The sequence below is a fragment of the Trifolium pratense genome, linkage group LG3 (assembly GCF_020283565.1).
Source record: "Trifolium pratense cultivar HEN17-A07 linkage group LG3, ARS_RC_1.1, whole genome shotgun sequence".
Classification (NCBI taxonomy): Eukaryota; Viridiplantae; Streptophyta; class Magnoliopsida; order Fabales; family Fabaceae; genus Trifolium; species Trifolium pratense.
Genome location: NC_060061.1, coordinates 48379144 through 48400374, shown reverse-complemented (window position 1 = coordinate 48400374; position 21231 = coordinate 48379144). Strand labels below are relative to the sequence as shown.

The window sequence follows — 21231 nt, the reverse complement described above, 5'->3', positions numbered from 1 at the left end:
TTAGAATATAGGGAAAACCGGATAGTAATGGATTTTCGAGAGTTTTGATATCATCTTAGAATTGAGAGTTGGGTTTAATTCACTCATAAAAAATCGATTTGTAAAATTAAGATTGCATCTACTTTATAAAATTTTGTTCATGTCATCTCACATCCAATATGAGACTTTTAAACATAAAATAATAGAAAATTATTCCAAAATTGTGGCAAGATGTTGTGTTACACACTTATTAGAACATTGTGGCTTGGGATACAAAAAAATTTAGAGCCGTGTTATCTGGATTATGTAGTCAACATTTCTAAAATATAAAAAATGTTAATTTCAATATAAAAGCTTTTTTTTTTTTTTTAACACTAGTTATCTGCTGCTCTTATAGTCTAAATAACTAACCTAACTCACATAACATGTATAATTACGTCTTTTCAAAAAGAACAAAAAAAAAAAGATCTAACTTATCTAAAGCAATGATTAATTTATTTCTTTTTTTTTTTGGTACAAACGATTAATTTATTTCTGACTTATAACTTATCTAAAGCAATGATTAATATATTTGCAGTGTGTCAGATACTAAATGTGTACTAACATCTTTAAGAAATTTAGTTAAGTGTGATTAATTTTCTTGATTTAATGGAAAACATGAGTTATGTTTACTATATAACCCTTTGAAAAATGATTTATGCCTTGTAAATCACATAAACTTTTGAAAAGTGAAATAGTTAAATAAGGGTATATTAGGAATAGTAGTATTAATTAGTTTAAAAGTAGTTGACTTTTGCTTATATTTGTATCCAAAATTTAAAGGATTTTTTTTCTTATATTTGTGTCTGGAGAGAGTACCTCTTAGCGAGATTCAAATTTTAATTTGTCACATTGTGAGAGTTTAGTCCTATTCGCTAGACTAAACCCCAATAGGTATTTATTTTTAACTTTATTAGTAATAACTATTTCTTAAAGTGAAAAGGCTAAAGAGAAGCAATGATAAAGGTACAGACATCCCAACTATTTTGGCACCCCTGCACTCCCAACCAAAATGCCCAACTCTAACCAAATATTATTAAAAATAAAACAAAAAAGTTTGGTGGGACTAGACCAAAACCCAAGATAACAATAATGCAAACCAAATAAGTTGGTCAATTGCCTCATTAAAAACCTTAGTAAGGAAAATCCAGTGGGATAAAACCTTGATAAAGGGAAAAAGAGTGCAGTTTAATTACAAGAACAAAGTATTATTTAAATCTAAATTCAGAAAGATCAAGCCTACTACAATGATAAGCTTCAGAGACATCATAAAGAACATGATCCCACCAAGTGAAACTAGGACCATGAAGTCAGAGAGAAGCAATCCTGTCAGTGCACCGATTACCTTCCCTACAAATGTGAGACACAAAAAAGTACATATTCTTAAGAAGATTTAAACAATTAAGCCACCTAGTAACGAGAGGAACAATGGAAATATTTTTAAAAGTCAGAATGATAAGTTGAGAATTAGATTCCAACCACAAGAACTTCCAACACAAAGACAAATAAACAAAATGTAAAACAAAACAATCCAGTCTAAGAATAAACAAAACACTTCACTATCAAATGATAATGATAAAAAATAAAATGTTTAAAAGAGAAAAATTCCATGTTGCGTACCTTGCAAATGCTATGATATACTATCATTCATTCAACATTAGAATGTGGGACTTCCTGTTGACAAAATGATTACATTAATTAGTAACAAATATATCAGCCTAACAAGGTAATGGACAATGGTTGCTCAAGAAATTCGTAATTCACTTCTTTATTGTCAAAATACTTAAAATAATTGCAACCATAAGTGGAAGGGAAACAAAGTCATGTATGAAGTCATTAATTTCAACAGTTTACAGAAGTCAACACATGTATAGTAGGCAATATCGATCACTTTCTCTATTTTTAATAGAAAATAAGTTAATGCAGCATGTTCTTAATTTTATTATAGAAAATCACTGACAACTGAATTTGGGTAAATCTCAAAATATATTATAGTGTTAAACTTTCACACATAGGGAAAATTAAGTAGAATGTTAAATGAATATAGTTATTACTCCAATGTTTATGTAAACTGTCATTTTAGGAACTTGGAATTTTGTAGACTCTAACTAACAAACCGATGAAAATTTCATTTCTTAATCCATAGTTAATTTCAAAGTCACCGTCCAATCATGCACCAAATTAATATGGCACAAACACATTTAATAATCTTCTCTGCTTTTTTTTTAATTATTTGTGTGTGTGCTCAAACATTTTTCATTCAGGGTTATATCCAAGTAAGTGTTCAGGATAATTATGTGAATAATAAGTAAATAATTTTCATAATTAAAAATGACAATTGTGTACCTTTTCTATGAACAATTGTTCAATAGTTGTGTTAAGATCACCTTTCCATCTCTTCTTTCCTTCAATTTCTGTCAGGTATGGTGTTACTGTGACTCCTGATGAGAATATCTTCATTTGAGGGCACCCTTTAACAATGAAACGTAAGAAAGATGGGAATATGAATGCTTGTTTCCCATAACAGAAGCTTCTAAAACTTGGCAAAGAAGACAATTCCAAGTATTCCAAGTTTTCAAATATGATGTTTTCCTCTGCTTTTTCTTCATCAATCTTCACAACATCCAACATCTTCTCACAATTCGTTATTATTAATGTTGTGAGTTGTACAAGACTTTTAGCTGTTGAGGATGTTATTAAATAAACAAGCTCTTTGCAGTTATCCACTTCCAAATTTGTTAAATTTGTGAAAGATGTTGATGATGGTACCAAGTTTATCAAACTTGGACAATCCCCTACAAATAAGTCTTCAAGATTTTGTAACAGAGGATGATCCAATGGGAAGTCTTCTTGCCAGATTTGCTTGAGATTTTCCAATTCATAAAGGAACAAACTTCTTATTTGATTTGAAACATGCATATTGAGATGATCAGTGGTTTCTTTAGTGGGGAACAATGTTTCAAAAGAACTATTACGCACTTGAAATGTTTTAAGATGTGGAAATGTGGTAAAGAAATCATTCAGAAAAATAGTTGGAGTTTCTTCGAAGCATTGCAAATGAAGAAATTCAACTTTATGAAAGACATTTTCTTGATTCAATATCTCCATCACATCCGGGCCATTTATTGCCAATTCCTCCAGGTTGGGGCTCAACTGAAAAACAAATTAATACTAGTTTATGAGGTAAATTAATCAATTAAATTAAACATTCAAAATTAATACTAGTTTACGAGGTTGGGGCTAAACTGAGAGGGAAAAAAAAGTATGCTTGGATTTACCTTTTCAATAGAAAATAGAGCTTGTTGAGGTATGATGGGATTTCCGTCTGCTTTGTTAGGCTGTTGGAAGTCTAAATGGTTGAATGAAAACATTCTTAATGCTTCACAATGGTATACATTCAAAATCTTCAGGGAAGGGCACTGTAAAGCATGCTTTCCCCGATAGAAGCTCTTAAGGCTTGTCAAATCACAAAGTACCAATGTATCTAGTTGGGGAAAATTAAAATTGATTTCCACTGATCTTTCTTTCACTGCTACAATTTCCTCAACTCCGCAAGAGTCTATATCAAGCATTTCAAGATTTCCAAGATCTTGGCATAGTGACAATGGAAAGATATATAGCAAGCTTTGGCACATAGAAACATCCACCTTGCATAAGTTTCCAAAGCTGATAATTTCATGAGGATCCTCATTCCATATTTGCTTCAATTTTGGCAAACTAGATAAAGTCAAACTTTTCAACTGAGTGCTTTGTTTTATCAATATTTCTCTAGACTTCATACTTTTCACATCAAACACAGCTTCTAATGAATCACAATCTGTTACTTCTAATTCTTCCAATCCATGCAACGCTTGCATTACATTTGATGGTAAAAGTACATGTGATAAAAAATCACATCTTTCCACTACTAGGGATTTCAGATTGCAAAACACATCGTGATTAAGTTGGCCATACCACAAATCTTTTAGCTCCGGGTAGTCAGATAAGGCTAAACAGTTAAACTTACGAAATGCAACCTGTTCAGTCAAATTAATTAACATATCAAGAGGCATATCAAAATTGGTTTTAACCAATATTTAATCATGTGTAATAATATTGTAAACTACAATTATTCATCTTCAAAAGGTTCATGATCTAGATAGATAGTCTTTAACCTACAATTTATTTCATTTGTAAGAAGAATTTTTTTATTGGTACCTATTCTTTAACCACAAAATGATTCTAACAGAGATATATGCTTAAATTAACAAAAAGTAAATAAGCCAGCCATGAATTAGGAAAATAAAATGGTGACATTAATTATTAACAAATATATCATCCTAACAAGGTAATGGTTGCTCAAGAAATTCGTAATTCACTTCTGTATTGTCAAAATACTTAAAATAATTGCAAATTTGCAACCATAAGTGGAAGGGAAACAAAATCATGTATGAAGACATTAAGAGCCCGTTTAGTGCGCAGAATAAGGAGACAGAATATGATAAAGTTATCATATTCTGTTTAAATCTTTTGGTTGGTGCACCAATAGGAAAGGATAAATTTAACCTATCACTAATCCTATCATGTTGACTCTTTGTTATTCTAATCCTTATTTTTTGGTGGGTTAGCAACATGATAGGATTGTTTTAACCTACCCGCTCTCTTTCTCTGTAGTACCACGCTCTGTTAACTCTTGTTGCTTCCTGTTCACTTCTTCTCCTACCTCTCAACGCTTCCCATTCTTTTTAATAATCCATAGATTTGTTTATCTCACAAAATTCTATTGCTTCTGAGTTTTCTACTTGATTCATCCGATTTGCCTATTATTAATATTATTATTCAATTGTTGTAGGACGTTTCTTATTCATGATCAAGTGTACACCAAACACAAGATATGAAAAAATAATGTTATCCTTTTTCTTATCATGTATGCACCAAACACATGATATGATATGTGTTTATCCTGGCACTATCATATCCTATCATTATTCAACTTCTTATCCTATCCTATCTCTATCTTATCCTGCGCACCAAACGGGCCCTAATTTTCTTGCGACATTAAAGTATGTAACATATAGAAATAAACACTCAACTAAAAGGTCCTAAACTATTGTCTCGCAGACTATTTAGTCCCTAAACTATAAAAATCAACTAAAATGTCTATAAATTGTTAAAAAAAAAAAAAATCTAAAATGTCTATAAACTATATATTGGGTTAGAGAAGAGATGGTGTCTTTATCAACAAAAATTGAATATTTAGAAACTAATTAGTTGTTTTTCATAATAGTTTGAGTTAAACTTATGATGTATTTTCATAGTTTAAGTACAACAAACGGTCAATTTAATTAATAAGTGTACAGTGTTAAACGAGGAACTAAATAGTAAGATGAGATAATATTTTAGAGATCTTTTAGTTAATTTTAATAGTTTAGAGATTATATAGTTGAATAATATAACAGTTTACAGAACTCAACACATGTATGGTAGGCAATATCGATCACTTTCTCTATTTTTAATAGAAAATAAGTTAATGCAGCATGTTCTTAATTTTATTATAGAAAATCACTGACAACTGAATGTTAACTGAATATAGTTATTACTCTAACTAACTAACCGATGAAAATTTCATTTCTTTATCCATAGTTAATATCAAAGTCACCGTCCAATCATGCACCAAATTAATATTGTAAGCCTTGGTAGTTAGAGCATTTCTTCTCTGCTTTTTTTTAATTATTTGTGTGTGCTCAAACAATTATGTGAATAATAAGTAAATAATTTTCATAATTAAAAATGACAATTGTGTACCTTTTCTATGAACAATTGTTCAATAGTTGTATTAAGATCACCTTTCCATCTCTTCTTTCCTTCTTCAACTTCAATTTTTGTCAGGTATGGTGTTACTGTGACTCCTGATGAGAATATCTTCATTCGAGGGCACCCTTTAACAATGAAATATATGAAAGATGGGAATATGAATGTTTGTTTCCCATAACAGAAGCTTCTAAAACTTGGCAAAGAAGACAATTCCAAGTATTCCAAGTTTTCAAATATGATGTTTTCCTCCGCTTTTTCTTCATCAATCTGTTTCACAACATCCAACATCTTCTCACAATTCATTATTTTTAATGTTGTGAGTTGTACAAGACTTTTAGCTGTTGAGGATGTTATTAAATAAGTAAGCTCTTTGCAATTCTCCACTTTCAAAATTATTAAATTTGTGAAAAATGTTGATGCTGGTACCAAGTTTATCAAACTTGGACAATCCCTTACAAATAAGTCTTCAAGATTTTGTAACAGATGATGATCCAATGGGAAGTCTTCTTGCCAGATTTGCTTGAGATTTTCTAATTCAAAAATCCACAAAATTCTTATTTGATTTGAAACATGCATATTGAGATGATCAGTGGTTTCTTTAGTGGGGAACAATGTTTCAAAAGAACTATTACGCACTAGAAATGTTTTAAAATTAGGAAATGATGTATGGATATCATTCAGAAAAATAGTTGGAGTTTCTTCGAAGCATTGCAAACAAAGAAATTTAACTTTATGAAAGACATTTTCTTGATTCAATATCTCCATCACATCCGGGCCATTTATTGCCAATTCCTCCAGGTTGGGGCTCAACTGAAAAACAAATTAATACTAGTTTATTAGGTAAATTAATCAATTAAATTAAACATTCAAAATTAATACTAGTTTATGAGGTTGGGGCTCAACTGGAAAAAAAGTATGGTTGGATTTACCTTTTCAATAGAAAATAGAGCTTGTTGAGGTATGATGGGATTTCCGCCTGCTGCGTTAGGCTGTTGGAAGTCTAAATGGTTGAATGAAAACATTCTTAATGCTTCACAATGGTATACACTCAAAATCTTCAGGGAAGGGCACTGTAAAGCATGCTTTCCCCGATAGAAGCTCTTAAGGTTTGTCAAAAGACATAGTGCCAATGTATTCAGTTGGGGAAAATTAAAATTGATTTCCATTGATCCTTCTTCCATTCCTACAATTTCCTTAACTCCGCAAGACGTTATATCAAGCATTTCAAGTTTTCCAAGATCTTGGCATAGTGACAATGGAAAGATATATAGCAAGCTTTGGCACTTAGAAACATCCACCTTGCATAAGTTTCCAAAGCTGATAATTTCATGAGGATCCTCATTCCATATGTGCTTCAATTTTGGCAAACTAGATAAAGTCAAACTTTTCAACGGAGTGCTTTGTTTTATCAATATTTCTCTAGACTTCATACCTTTCACATCAAACACTGCTTCTAACGAATCACAGTCTGTTACTTTTAAATCTTCCAATCCATGCAGCGCTTGTATTATATTTGATGGTAAAAGTACATATGATAAAAAATCACATCTTTCCACTACTAGGGATTTCAGATTGCAAAACACATTGTGATTATGTTGGCCATACCACAAATCTTTTAGCTCCGGGTAGTCAGATAAGGCTAAACAGTTAAATTTATGAAATGCAACCTGTTCAGTGAAATTAATTAACATATCAAGAGTCATATCAAAATAATATTTCATACAATAAGAACAAAATACACAAAGGGAAAGAACATTTTCAGAACAATGAATAAGAGAAAGTGTTAGAGTTGTGTGGTCTAAATTAGTCCCACATCGCTTATTTTATTTCTGTTATGTCTCATTAAGTGCTATATATATAGACATCTTGTAAACTTCTATATACCAAGTAATAAAGCTCTTCTCTAGTGCAACCGTGGACTAGGCACACACACTGTGTGCTGAACCACGTTATATCTTTGTGTCCTTTTTCTCTTTTTCTATTCTTCTCATTTCTTCTACTATTATTATTGCTCGATACTAACAACTGGTATCAAGAGCCTTTGGTTATTCCAAGGGAATTCCTTAGTTTAGAGGAATTAGTGGGAGTCTTCTCAGTTTAGAGGAGATAGTCGAGCAATGGCGTTAGAAGAAGGGAAGGTGAAGATTGAGAGGTTTGATGGCAGAGACTTCAGTTTCTGGAAGATGCAGATAGAGGATTATCTCTACCAGAAGAAGTTATATCAACCCTTGTCAGGGAAGAAGCCAGATGACATGAAGCAGGAAGATTGGGTTTTGTTAGATCGACAAGCTCTTGGCGTGATCAGATTGACATTGGCCAAGAATGTTGCATTCAACATTGTGAACGAGACGACTACTGCAGGTTTGATAAAGGCGTTATCAGATATGTACGAGAAGCCGTCTGCAGCCAACAAAGTATATTTGATGCGGCGGTTGTTCAACCTCAAGATGGGAGAAGGTATTTCTATAACTAATCATATTAATGAATTTAATACTATTCTCTCCCAGTTGGAATCAGTGCAGATTAAATTTGAGGATGAGGTGAAAGCACTGATCCTATTGTCATCACTACCGGATAGTTGGGATGCAACTGTTACAGCAGTCAGTAGTTCTACAGGGGATAACACATTGAAGCTCAATGACATCCGTAACTTGATCTTAAGCGAAGATGTTCGCAGGAGAGCCTCAGGGGAGTCTTCCAGTCATGTTTCTAATTCAGCATTGAATACTGAAAGCAGAGGAAGGACAACTCAAAAGTCTCAGAATGGTCGAGGTAGATCAAAGTCAAGAGGGAAAGGTCAGACAAAGTTTCGAAGTGATATTGTTTGTTGGAATTGTGACAAGATAGGCCACTTTACCAATCAGTGCAAGGCACCAAAGAAGAACAAGAGTCACAGAAATAAAAAGCATGATGATGATGAATCCGCAAATGCAGCAACTGATGAATTTGATGATGCATTAATATGTAGCTTGGATAGTCCTGTTGATTCATGGGTTATGGATTCAGGTGCGTCATTCCACACCACTCCTTGTAAAGAATTGTTATCTAATTATGTTTCTGGAAGGTTTGGAAAAGTTTATCTTGCAGATGGAAAACCTCTTGACATTGTCGGAAGGGGCAATATTGACATCAGGACCTCTAGTGGAACTCTTTGGACATTGCACAATGTCAGACACATTCCAGCCTTAAAAAGAAATCTGATATCTATAGGGCAGTTGGATAGTGAAGGACATTACACCACTTTTGGAGATGGAGCTTGGAAGGTAACAAAAGGTAATCTTGTTGTGGCTCGTGGTAAGAAGCAAGGGTCTCTTTACATGGTTGCAGATGAAGATATGATAGCAGTTACTGAGGTTGTCAATAATTCATCCTTATGGCATCAAAGACTTGGGCACATGAGTGAAAAAGGAATGAAACTTATGGCAACAAAGGGTAAGTTATCAAACTTGAAGCATGTTGATGTTGGTGTCTGTGAACATTGTATCTTTGGAAAGCAGAAAAAGGTTAGCTTCTCAAGAACAGGGAAGAATTCCAAAGTTGAAAAGCTAGAATTGGTGCATACAGATGTTTGGGGACCAGCTCCGGTGAAATCTATTGGAGGCTCATGCTATTACATCACCTTTATCGATGACTCCACCAGAAAGGTATGGGTTTATTTTCTTAAAAATAAATCAGATGTGTTTTCTGTATTTAAAAGGTGGAAAGTAGAAGTTGAAAATCAGACAGGTCTAAAGATTAAAAGTCTGAAATCTGATAATGGTGGAGAGTATGATAGTCAAGAGTTTAAAGATTTCTGTTCAGAACATGGAATCAGAATGATTAAGACAATACCAGGAACACCTGAACAAAATGGTGTTGCAGAAAGGATGAACAGAACCTTAAACGAAAGAGCTAGATGTATCCGGATCCAATCTGGTTTGCCTAAAGTATTTTGGGCAGAAGCAATAAACACAGCAGCATATCTCATCAATAGAGGACCATCAGTTCCTTTGAATTATCAATTGCCGGAAGAAGTATGGTCAGGAAAGGAGGTAAAACTTTCACATTTAAGAATCTTTGGTTGTGTTTCATATATACTAATTGACTCTTGTAATAGAGATAAACTGGACCCGAAAGCAAGAAAGTGTTATTTCATTGGTTATGGATCTGACATGTATGGCTACAGGTTTTGGGATGACCAAAACAAGAAAATCATCAGAAGCAGGAATGTCACTTTTAATGAAAATTTATTTTATAAGGACAGACTTTCTGCAGAATCTGTGGGTGCTAGTAAAGTACCAGAACTTCCTGAAAAGGCAACACTTGAAGAAATTTCAGAAAGTGATATAGCCATTAAAAGCCAGAATACAGGTATTGAGGTTGAGTCAGAATCAGAACCATCAACTCCTCCGAGAAGATCTAGCAGAATGTCAGTACCACCAGATAGGTATTCTCCCTCATTACATTATTTGTTGTTAACTGATGCTGGTGAACCAGAATGTTTTAGTGAAGCTATGCAGGGGAATGACTCTATTAAGTGGGAGCTAGCAATGAAAGATGAAATGACATCTCTTGAAAAGAATGGAACGTGGTCTTTGACCAAGTTGCCAAAAGAAAAGAAAGCTTTACATAATAGATGGGTCTACAGGTTAAAGGAAGAATCTGACGGTAGTAGAAGATACAAGGCGAGACTTGTGGTGAAAGGGTTTCAACAGAAACAGGGAATTGACTTCACAGAGATCTTCTCTCCTGTCGTCAAGATGACCACCATCAGAGTTATCTTGAGTATTGTAGCTGCAGAGAATCTTCACTTAGAGCAGTTAGATGTCAAAACTGCGTTTTTACATGGAGATTTAGAGGAAGACATTTACATGACTCAGCCAGAAGGTTTTGAAGTTCCAGGCAAGGAGAATCTTGTATGCAAGCTTAATAAGAGTTTATATGGCTTGAAACAAGCACCGAGACAGTGGTACAAAAAGTTTAATGAGTTTATGAGTAACTCAAGATTCAACAGATGTAACATGGACCATTGTTGCTATGTTAAGAAATATGCTAACAGTTATATTATTCTTGCTGTGTATGTTGATGACATGTTGATTGCAGGATCGAATATGGCAGAAATCAACAGGTTGAAGCAGAAGTTAGCAGAAAACTTTGAAATGAAGGATCTTGGTCCAGCTAAACAAATACTTGGTATGAGAATTCTCAGAAACAGATCAGAAGGAACTTTGAAATTGTCTCAGGAGAAATATATACACAAGTTACTTGATAGATTTAGCCTTGAAGATGCCAAGACCAGAAATACTCCTCTGGGATCTCATTTGAAGTTTTCAAAGAGTCAGTCTTCGCAGATAGATGAAGAAAAATGTTACATGTCAAAAGTACCATATGCGTCAGCAGTTGGGAGTTTGATGTATGCTATGGTGTGTACCAGACCTGATATAGCACATGCAGTGGGAGTTGTCAGTAGGTTCCTATCAAATCCAGCAAAGGAGCATTGGGAAGGTGTAAAATGGATACTCAGATATTTGAAGGGTACATCAGAGATGTGTTTGTGCTTCAGAAAAGGTAATATCTCCTTACAAGGTTTTTCAGATGCAGATTTGGGAGGAGATTTAGATACTCGAAAAAGCACCACCGGTTACATTTTCACTTTGGGAGGTACGGCTGTGAGTTGGAAGTCTAAACTTCAACATAGTGTTGCTCTCTCAACCACCGAAGCCGAGTACATAGCCATCTCAGAAGCAGCTAAGGAGATGATTTGGTTGCAGAATTTTCTCAAAGAATTGGGGAAAGAACAAGATGATGCTCCATTGTTCAGTGATAGTCAGAGTGCTCTATCTCTTGCTAAGAATCCAGTCTTCCATTCTAGATGCAAGCATATTCAATTGAAATACCATTTTATCAGGGAGCTAATAAATGATGGAGAGTTGTCATTGCTAAAGATCTCAGGATCAGAGAATCCAGCAGATATGTTAACCAAGACTGTCACTACTGACAAGCTGAGGCTTTGCATAACCTCAGCTGGCCTTCGAGGATAATTGAAGACGAAGGCGTTGCACTAGGGAATGAGCAGATGAGCTCAATGTTTACAAGAAGTTGTTGTTGTTTGAAACTTAGACCCCAAGTGGGAGAATTGTTAGAGTTGTGTGGTCTAAATTAGTCCCACATCGCTTATTTTATTTCTGTTATGTCTCATTAAGTGCTATATATATAGACATCTTGTAAACTTCTATATACCAAGTAATAAAGCTCTTCTCTAGTGCAACCGTGGACTAGGCACACACACTGTGTGCTGAACCACGTTATATCTTTGTGTCCTTTTTCTCTTTTTCTATTCTTCTCATTTCTTCTACTATTATTATTGCTCGATACTAACAGAAAGAACAATGAATCACCTCTAAAAAAAAATTGGGGGTGGTGATGCATAGCCTCTGAAACATACGTTACCGGATATGGTACTCGTATCGTACTTACCATTATGTATCCATTTTTGTTGTGGTGAATATCACAAAAACAGGCTGACAATGGGAAAATCGCGGAAAGTATTTTTATTTTTTATTGCATTTCAATTCATTCTCTTAATGTTGATGAAAATAATGCAAATATTGGACAAAAATAAAAATAAAAAAATAAGCCGTATTTCGTACCCATAACCGTACTCGGATGGTCGGACCTATGCATCATAGTGAATAGCCAATTTCCCTTTAATTTTATAGTAGAATGAAGATTTGTGCTATGTATCTCTTTTGCAATATATTTTTAACGATGTGCATTAAAAATCAACTATCATGCATCCAAAGACAAAAAAAAAACAAGGGTAAATCATGATATTGTTACACAAAAATTAAATTGGTAAATCAAGCATACCTTATCTTCAAATATGTTGGTTATTGTATCATTTAGGTTTCCCTTCCAAAGCCATTCATCATTTTCTGCAATTTTAACTTTTCGAAGATTTGGTGTACTTGTGTTTCCCTCTGAAAAAATCTTCATGCGAGGACATTCTCTCACAATTACTTCCCCCAACATTGGAAACTTCAAGAAGCACTTACTAGAACAAAATTTGGTGAGGCTCGGCAAACAATCCAATATCAATAATTCTAAACTAAAAAATGCAATGCCAACATTTTCCTCTCCAGTAATTATTTCTTCAAGTGAATTACAGTCTTTTACCTTTAGCGAAATGAGCTTGTCCAAATTTTTTGCTGTAGGAGATGTGATTAAATTTTTTAACCCGTTGCAATTTGTTATCTCCAGACATTCCAGATGATTAAGCGTGGCAGAAGCAGGTAACAAACTTACCAAACTAGAACAACTACTAACATCTAAGTATTCAAGGAGCTCAAGAACTGGGTCAATTTTGAATCCTTCTTCACATATATGTTGGAGTTTATGCAAGTGATACAAAATGAGGCATTTGAGCCGTGGGTAAGTCTTCTTCTCACTTATTTGTCCTTCATCTTGAAATATTTTCTTGAAGCAACTCCATTCAACAAGTAGTGCCTCAAGAGTGTGCACATTTTGAAGAAACCAATAAGGAAATGTAGCATCTTCAATAATATCAAAGGACAAACCAAGAAATGTCATTTTGGTGAATAGGGCACTTGAGTTTTGGGCTTGTAATATCACGTTAGCTTCTTTGTGATTTATTCTCAACTCCTTCAAATTTGGAATCACCTAAAATATATATAAAGAACAATTTAAAAGAATTTAAACATTTAATATTGCCTCTTTTAACTCTTTTAACTCTTTTAACAATAAAGCTAGAAATAATAGCTTTAAAATTAAAATTAAAGTTGTAAACCAAATTGTATCGAACCATATTTTAAACTAAACCACTTGATATGGTTTTCAACCGAACTACTTCTAGAAACCAATTATATAGTTCAATTTAGGCTTAATTAGTTAAAGAAAAAAAAGGTCCTCTCCTCCCTACCTACCAAGTTCAACGCCAATCACCACTAAAACAACTAAGTAGAGTTGTTCAATTTTAAATCTAAAACTTTTAAGTTTTTTCTTGAATTTTTACTCGTCATAAATAGTTTCGAATTTGACAATTGAATACATACATCTATATGTAAATTTATATGATGATATGCATACCTCTTCGACAATGAAAGGTGGTTGTGGCGTTAAAACGGAGAGTTTGTCATCTTGAAAATTGGAGCTTCTTGTGGATAGAGTTCTGAACAAATTCAACTTTGCACAATTGAAAACATCAATTTCCTTCAAAGATGGACATGTTAGAGTATGCTTTTTAGCATAGAAACCCTTGAGTTTATGCATGTTCCAAAGATATAAAGTACTTAGTTGATTAAACTCAAATGTGGGAGCTGCACTCACTCCAGATTCTTTCTCCTTCTCTTCTGCAACAATTTCCTTCATATTTCCACATTTGTTTATATGAAGTTGTTGGAGATGTGAACAACAAGTGGCTATAGAAAGTGGTAATAGATACTCCAAGCTTGCACAGTTTGTAAGTTTTACAAATATAAGAATTTGAAAACTAAGAACACTGTAATGATTCCCACTCCATATATTTTTCAGTTTTGGCAATCCATCAATAACAACTTTCAAATGTGTTGTATTCTCTGCACTGCCATTTTCATTGAAAGTCAGTTCAAATATCTCTTCTACTAAAGCACAATCTGTAACCTCCAACATCTCTAGCTTAGTATATGTTTTTTGCATTGAAGAAGGAAAAACCACCACAATTTTCTTACAATTGCTCACTTGCAACATCTTCACTGTTTCAAATTGGCGGTGCCATATTGTCTTCAACTTGTCCATGTCCTTCAATGTGATTTTCTCTAATTTGAAAAAATGAACGTCCTACAAATTCACAAATAACAGATATCATTATAATATAAATATTTAAATAAAAGTTTAAAATTAATTGAATGTTCCCAAAGGTAAAATTAACATACCTCTTCTATTTCATTGTTTGTCTCTTCTTTGGCTATTATCTCCTCCATCAAAGGACAATTACTTATTTCAAGGTGTTTGAGGTTCTTGAAACTTCCAACCATAGTTGACGAGAATAAGTACTTCAATCCACCACAATTCTCCACAATCAAGCTAGTTAATTTGCACATAGAATGATGACTGTCATCCCAAACTTTATTCAAATTGAGTGAGCTCAATTTAAGAGTATCCAAATTAGGAAATGCAACCTACATTAAAATAAATTGACATAAATCATAATTGAAGTGAGAATTTGAGAAAATATATGCTTATCGCAATCTGAGAATTGATCATCCTATTGATACTTTGAGATTGATCTTACTAATGAAACTTAACTATATAATTCTAAATAGATGGGTATTTCAAAATTACTCTTTTTAAACTCAATTGTTTATTCATTAAACGTACCAATTTACCTATTAGTAATTATATCATCTGTATCTAAAGAAGCTTAAAAATAAATTAACATACCTGAGCATTGAACAATGGTGTTGACACATAAGGATCTAACAATTGATGCTTTTGGTCATTTCCGGAGAAGAAATTCTGAAGTGTCTCCAAATGTTCTAAAGTCAAAGAACGGAATAGAAAAACCATTGATGCACTTGAATTGTTGTCTCCAAGCACTATCTCCTTCATAGAATTGCAATGACAAACTTCAATCTTAGAAAGGTGGGAAAGTTCTTTAACCAACGGAAAAGAGAGAAGATATCTCAATTGGACACAATTTTTGACTTTGATAGCACTAAGACATCCAAAAGAAGCAATTGAAAGTGGACCAAGACATATATGCTCCAAGTTTTTAAGATTATGAAGTACTAGTGTTTCCAACATGGGAAAGGACACATGCATTTGATTCCTCTCTTGAGAGTCAACAATATGCTTCATGTTTGCATTATTTTGGATGTGGAGATGTTTCAACAACGGAAATCCTTCTCCGTTTAGTTGATAAACCATATTTTGAATTCCGTTTACAACATCCAAGTACAAATTCTCAACACCTTTAATCAATGCTTTAATTCCGTGCTCCAAATGTATATTAGTACCAAGTTTGAGCATCAATGTTTTTGAGCTTCCATCCACAATGTCAGACCATTCCCATACATCACCAATAGTTATTTTATATCGTTCTAACTTCTCAAACACCGTCTGCAAGTCCCTTGGCAACATCCAAGTCTCACGAATTTGTAATTCTAGACTTGTCAAATTGGGTAGTTTTCGAAGCTCAGCAATGCTAGCATTTTTGTTTTGAACTGTTGAACTCACATCTTCCCAATTAACAAAGGTATTGCCCATGTACAACTCCTCCAGTTTGGTCAAGCTTGATATAATGTTGGGTGGGATTACTTCTATTCCTGAATTGCTCAAATCAAGCATTCTCAATTGAGTCAATTGCCCTATTTCTGTTGGCAACTTAGTCATTGAAGAATTCCCAAGGCAAAGAATTTCTAAATTTTGCAAAGCTTTAATTTGAACCATATTTTCCAAAATGCAAAAATACAAACACAGTGTTTGAAGGTTGGTTAGGAACCGAAATGAAGTGGGTAATGAAGACAAGTTCAGAGATGTTAAATCTAGGACTCTAAGGCTTCCCATACCCTCAAAAAAATTGTCAGGGACTTCTAAAGAAAGATTCTCGCTGGACAAAAAGAAAAACTTAATGTTTGGACAATCAATCATTTCAGGAAGCTCGTGCATATAATTATCTAAAATAACCTGCGTGCACCTTGTTAAAAAATCCTTGGTTGGCCATTCCTCATCTGATTGTTTTCTTAGAAATACATGTTTGTCCCTACGTGCTACGGAGATAGCAAAATCCCGAACAAAGTCATGCATTTGGATTTTTCCACTTGTTTTAATATCAATCAAACAAGACGCCTCCAAAGAATGGATTATTGGATTAATTCTGTTTCTAGCATCATCCACAGTCTTAATATCCTTTAATATATCCAAACCCATTGCAACTTTAAGAAAGTAATCTACCATTTGACTTGGAAATAATGCAAAAAGCAAGAAGACATCCCTCATTTCATCACTCTCCAATGAGTCGTAACTCAATTCCAAAGCAGAAAAAATTGTATGATGACCACTTTGTAATCTCCTTAATGCATCTTTCCAAGATTGAACATCCCTCTTATCTTTCAATGCTCGAGCAACTGCCACTACCACAAGAGGCAAACCTTCACATTTTTTGGCAACTTGAATTGCTACACCTTTCAAATTGCTATCTTTAATCACATCCCCAGCCATAAATTGAAACAAGCTCCATGTCTCGTTTTCACTCATAAGTTCAAGTTTGAAAGTTAAATCCTTTGGAACATCCATTTGAAGCAACACATCTTGATTTCTGGATGTCATCAACAATTTACAACCATTATGTTTATTACCAAATGGAATTCCAACTTTCTTCAAATCAAGTTTGGTCCATATATCATCTAGAATGATAAGGATATTTTTTTCCATCATGATTCTTTGTCTCAGGCGATGTGCTCTGCCAAGAATAGTCTCCTCATCGAATCGTAGACCCAACAAATCTGCAATCTCCCCTTGAATTGTTTTAATGTCTGGATCTTTTGTTACATTCGTTGTAACAATTGTATCAAACAATTTGCGTTGCTTAGATATTTCAAAAACTTCCTGCAACAGAGTGGTTTTACCCACCCCACCCAACCCATAGACCCCAATGTTGCATGAATTTTGGTGTGTTAGTGCCTTCATAATGTTCTCTTTAAGTGATTCCCTTGTCTCATAATTTTCACCACCTTTTGTTGAGGAGGAGGAGGCTTCTCCATCTAGGGTGGGAAGGTAACCAATTCGATCAAACTTCCCTTTTTCTTGAACTTCATTAACATCTTTTACAATTTTTGTGGCCTTCCTACTTAGTTGATGACGCAAAATCAAATTGGGGAACGACCATGCTGAGCACCTAGCGTTGGCACGAAGAGGATCCTTTTGAAGCTGATTTGCCTTTTCAATGACCTCATCCACTTTCTCTAACCAGTTCATCACATCTGTTTCAATCTTTTTACCGTTTCTCTTTTCTTCTTCAACTGAATGGGTTATTCTTTCTTTTGCAGCCTCAAGGTCTTTAACATGAACTGATAACATACTGAAATTGCCTTTGTAGAATATCAAGTAACTTGCTTGACGTCCAATAGGCACAACAGTATGTTCTGCTACTATTCCAACAATAGAAGATAGAATTTCCATTGATTATCTTTTCTTCTCCTCTTCCTTGTGACTTGAGTTTGCCTGAAAGTGAAAGTAAAAGGCATTGTTTCCGATGAGGGCAAAAGAAACAAGGGAAACATTTGGAAAGGTGAGGACATCACACAATACTATATTTTTAACAAGTGAGAGGAATTGTTTTTATTTTAACAAGCAAAAATGGATTTCATTAACAAATAACAAGTACTAAGGAGAACGTCAAGCGTTTACAACAGCAAAACACTGGTCAACCAATGCCCAAACGCAAAAATGGGCTCGACCACCCACATTATAGGGTTGCATCCACCAGAGCAAATGAGCTTTGACTAAAATTAAAATTAAAGGTTGAGCTTAAATCACTCATTATAGGGTTGCATCCACCAGAGCAAATGAGCTTTGACTACAATTGAGTGTTTCATCTTCCTTTCATTCTTCAACCTGGGAATAACACGCTGGTTCTCTCTCTTATGCAGGATGTAGATTTTGCTTGGATTGGGATATAATTTTGAATATTAATGGCTTCATACCAATTCAAACAAAATACCGAAAAAACCAGAAGATTAGAAATTAGACTTAGCTTAAATTTGGGAACAAATGTGAAAATCCAATGATGTTTCTAGTTTCGTTCCCGATTTGTTTATAGCTAGATCTCAAATTGAGAGAAAAAGAAGCTAAGCAGTTACCGCGTTTCAGAGAGAAGGAGAAAGGAGAAGAGGGTGTATGGAAAATAATCATGTGCAATTTAGATCTTTTACCATGTACAGTACATGAGTTTTTGTTTCACATAAAAATTCATAAATAAAATTCATCTTATGTCAAAACAATCTAAATTTTTATCGAATATGTTCTTATAATGTTATAAACATGAATATAAAAGATCATTCAAAAGTGTGAAAATATACAATAGTTTGATTAAAAGTATGGACCTAAAAACCTTGACGGAAAAAACTTCAAGGACTAAAAAATGTGAAAAAATCTTCAGGGATTAAAACGAAAATTCTGAAAAACTATAGGAACCAAAAACATATTTAACCTTTTTTTTATACAACCCTACCTACATTATCTACATTTAATTTATTTATTAATTATTGATATTATTCATTTTTTAATTGAATTTATATGCACTCTAAAGTGAATTGCCCATTTTAAAAAACTTACATTTTCTAACTATTAGGCTACTTGACCAAAAAAAAAGTTGGATTAAAAATTAAATTATTTGAAGTATAAAAACCATGAAAGTAGTCTCATAAGTGTAGCTCAAATGATAGCTACTGGATACATTATTGGAATGGTCGGAGTTCGAACCCCAAATTCCACATTTAAATGTGAAAGTCTAGCCACATTTAAATATGTAAAGTACTCAAAATTAAAATATGTAAAGTACTAAAAATTATAAAAAAAAATGTTAAGGTTCTTTTCTGGTTAGTCAAAAAAAACTTTAAAAATTAAGTATTTGACTATTTGAGGAGGAAAAATTGTTAAAATTTAGTCAAAATTTCAGAAACAATAAGGGACTAAAATTGTGCAGTTAAAAATAACAAAACTAAAATTATAGTTTTAACAAAATAGAGGGATTAAAACCTAAAGTTTAACATATAAATGAATAGTTTACTTAACCAAAACTAAAAAAACTAAAATATAGTTTATAATGGCGGCAACGACGGCAAGATATGCCGTAGCAACTGACTTTTGCAGCATATATAACACTCAACAAAATACGATCTAGGTGTAAAGGATAGAGAGTGATAAATCTTTGTCATTGTTTCTTTATCGTCTTTAATTTGGTTCATCTACTCATCTTGATTTAGTTTATCTCTCTATATTGAATAATATGTTATATTGAAATTAAAATCTTATTTTAAGAAGATATAACATCATTCGAAGAAAATAAGCTTCTAGAGGTTTTTTTTTTGCAAAGGCAAAGAATTATATTAAGAGCAAGCATCCCAAGTATAAGAAGTAGATAAGGGAGAGATACAAATTAAGCTTTAATCCGGGACATATATACAACAAAATGTCAAGTTTCTAGAGGATTAACATGTTTTCAATAGTTTTTTTTTCTTTCAATTTTTCGACTCTCTCATCTTTATTGGGTAAAATATAGAGAGGTGATTCTAATCTTTTTCATATACAACGCTCTGTCAATTGTTTCTTCTTCCTTCATTTGGTTCATCTGCTCGCCTTGATTTGATTTATCTACTCTATATTAAATAACGTGTTTTATTGAAACTATAATTTTTTTTTTTTTTTTTGTTATCATAATATTGGTACAAGTTTCCACCGTCGTAAGCGATGAATAATCTCCGTCGGAGAACCTATGGGGCACACAAGGTGGGTTCTCCTCTCCCAATCGAATTTTCTCCATACGCATGAGCCAAGAATCAAACCTCTGACCACATGCTTAAGGGAACTCAGACCTTTATCACTTGGACCAATTCATTGTTGGTAACTATAATTTTATTTTAAGATAATATAATGTCAATTGAAGAAGACAAATTTTATAGGGGGATAAAATTGGTTTGGGTTTCAATTTCTTCTTTGATTTTGTTTTTGTTTTTTGTACAAAAAGGGGGGCCATGCTCCTCTTCTTTGATTTATCTACTCTAATCTTTTTCTTCTTATTTTAAGATAATATAATGTGAATTGAAGAAGACAAGCTTCTTATTCTAGAGTTTAAGAAAATACTTATTATTTATATTATTTTAAATTTTATTTATAGTTTTCACTTTGCACCATTTTATTACTCCCACAAAAATAATTCTCTTTGTAAAATTATATTTTTTTGCCAAAAAATGATGATTTATTGCTCTAAATATAAAATTGAGGGGCAAACTTTTAGATTAATTTTGAGACCAAAATTACAAAATTAAAATTTACACTTGATAAACCAAAAAAATTATGTTAAAAAATGGGAATATTTTCTCAGTGAAGGGTTTCGAGGTTGAACAGTGGATCCTCAACCAAGAGACCTCTTGAGAGATAACAAAAAAAGGACTATTTTTGTTAGTGTGATAACATAATAAGATTGAATTTGCAATTAAATCTATATTTAATAGATTTAATTTGTATATAACAATACATATTATAATATTATAATGTATAAAACCTGTTAAAAAATTATAAAGATCATATATCTCGCTCTGCTTGGCACGGATCTTTATAGTAATTAATAGACATATAGAAAGAAAATGATTTAGTTACTTGAATTTTGATTCACAAAAATGAGTTTTGTATAAATAAGTTTTTGACCTTTTCACTTTTTAAATG

General features: G+C 33.1%; 2 protein-coding genes across 5 annotated transcripts in view; both read right to left on the bottom strand.

The window, feature by feature from the left end:
* Positions 1-21231, bottom strand: part of LOC123916419 — a 31581-nt gene that overhangs the window by 9202 nt on the left and 1148 nt on the right. The window contains exons 3-5 of one of the 4 annotated variants that reach the window (XM_045967875.1): positions 15229-18009; positions 14721-14966; positions 14100-14625 (exon numbers count right to left, since the gene is read on the bottom strand). In XM_045967875.1, coding sequence (XP_045823831.1) covers positions 14100-14625; positions 14721-14966; positions 15229-17967 — 3511 coding nt within the window. In that variant the 5' untranslated portion in view covers positions 17968-18009. The remainder of the gene's footprint in view (positions 1-14099; positions 14626-14720; positions 14967-15228; positions 18010-21231) is intronic. The other 3 variants (XM_045967873.1, XM_045967874.1, XM_045967876.1) reach the window with 3 other exon arrangements.
* The window catches only part of LOC123916417, a 55025-nt gene continuing 34742 nt past the window's right edge, over positions 949-21231 (bottom strand). Inside the window, exons 13-18 of the mRNA XM_045967872.1 lie at positions 6741-7478; positions 5803-6621; positions 3297-4034; positions 2365-3171; positions 1639-1692; positions 949-1368 (exon numbers count right to left, since the gene is read on the bottom strand). Coding sequence (XP_045823828.1) covers positions 1666-1692; positions 2365-3171; positions 3297-4034; positions 5803-6621; positions 6741-7478 — 3129 coding nt within the window. The 3' untranslated portion in view covers positions 949-1368; positions 1639-1665. The remainder of the gene's footprint in view (positions 1369-1638; positions 1693-2364; positions 3172-3296; positions 4035-5802; positions 6622-6740; positions 7479-21231) is intronic.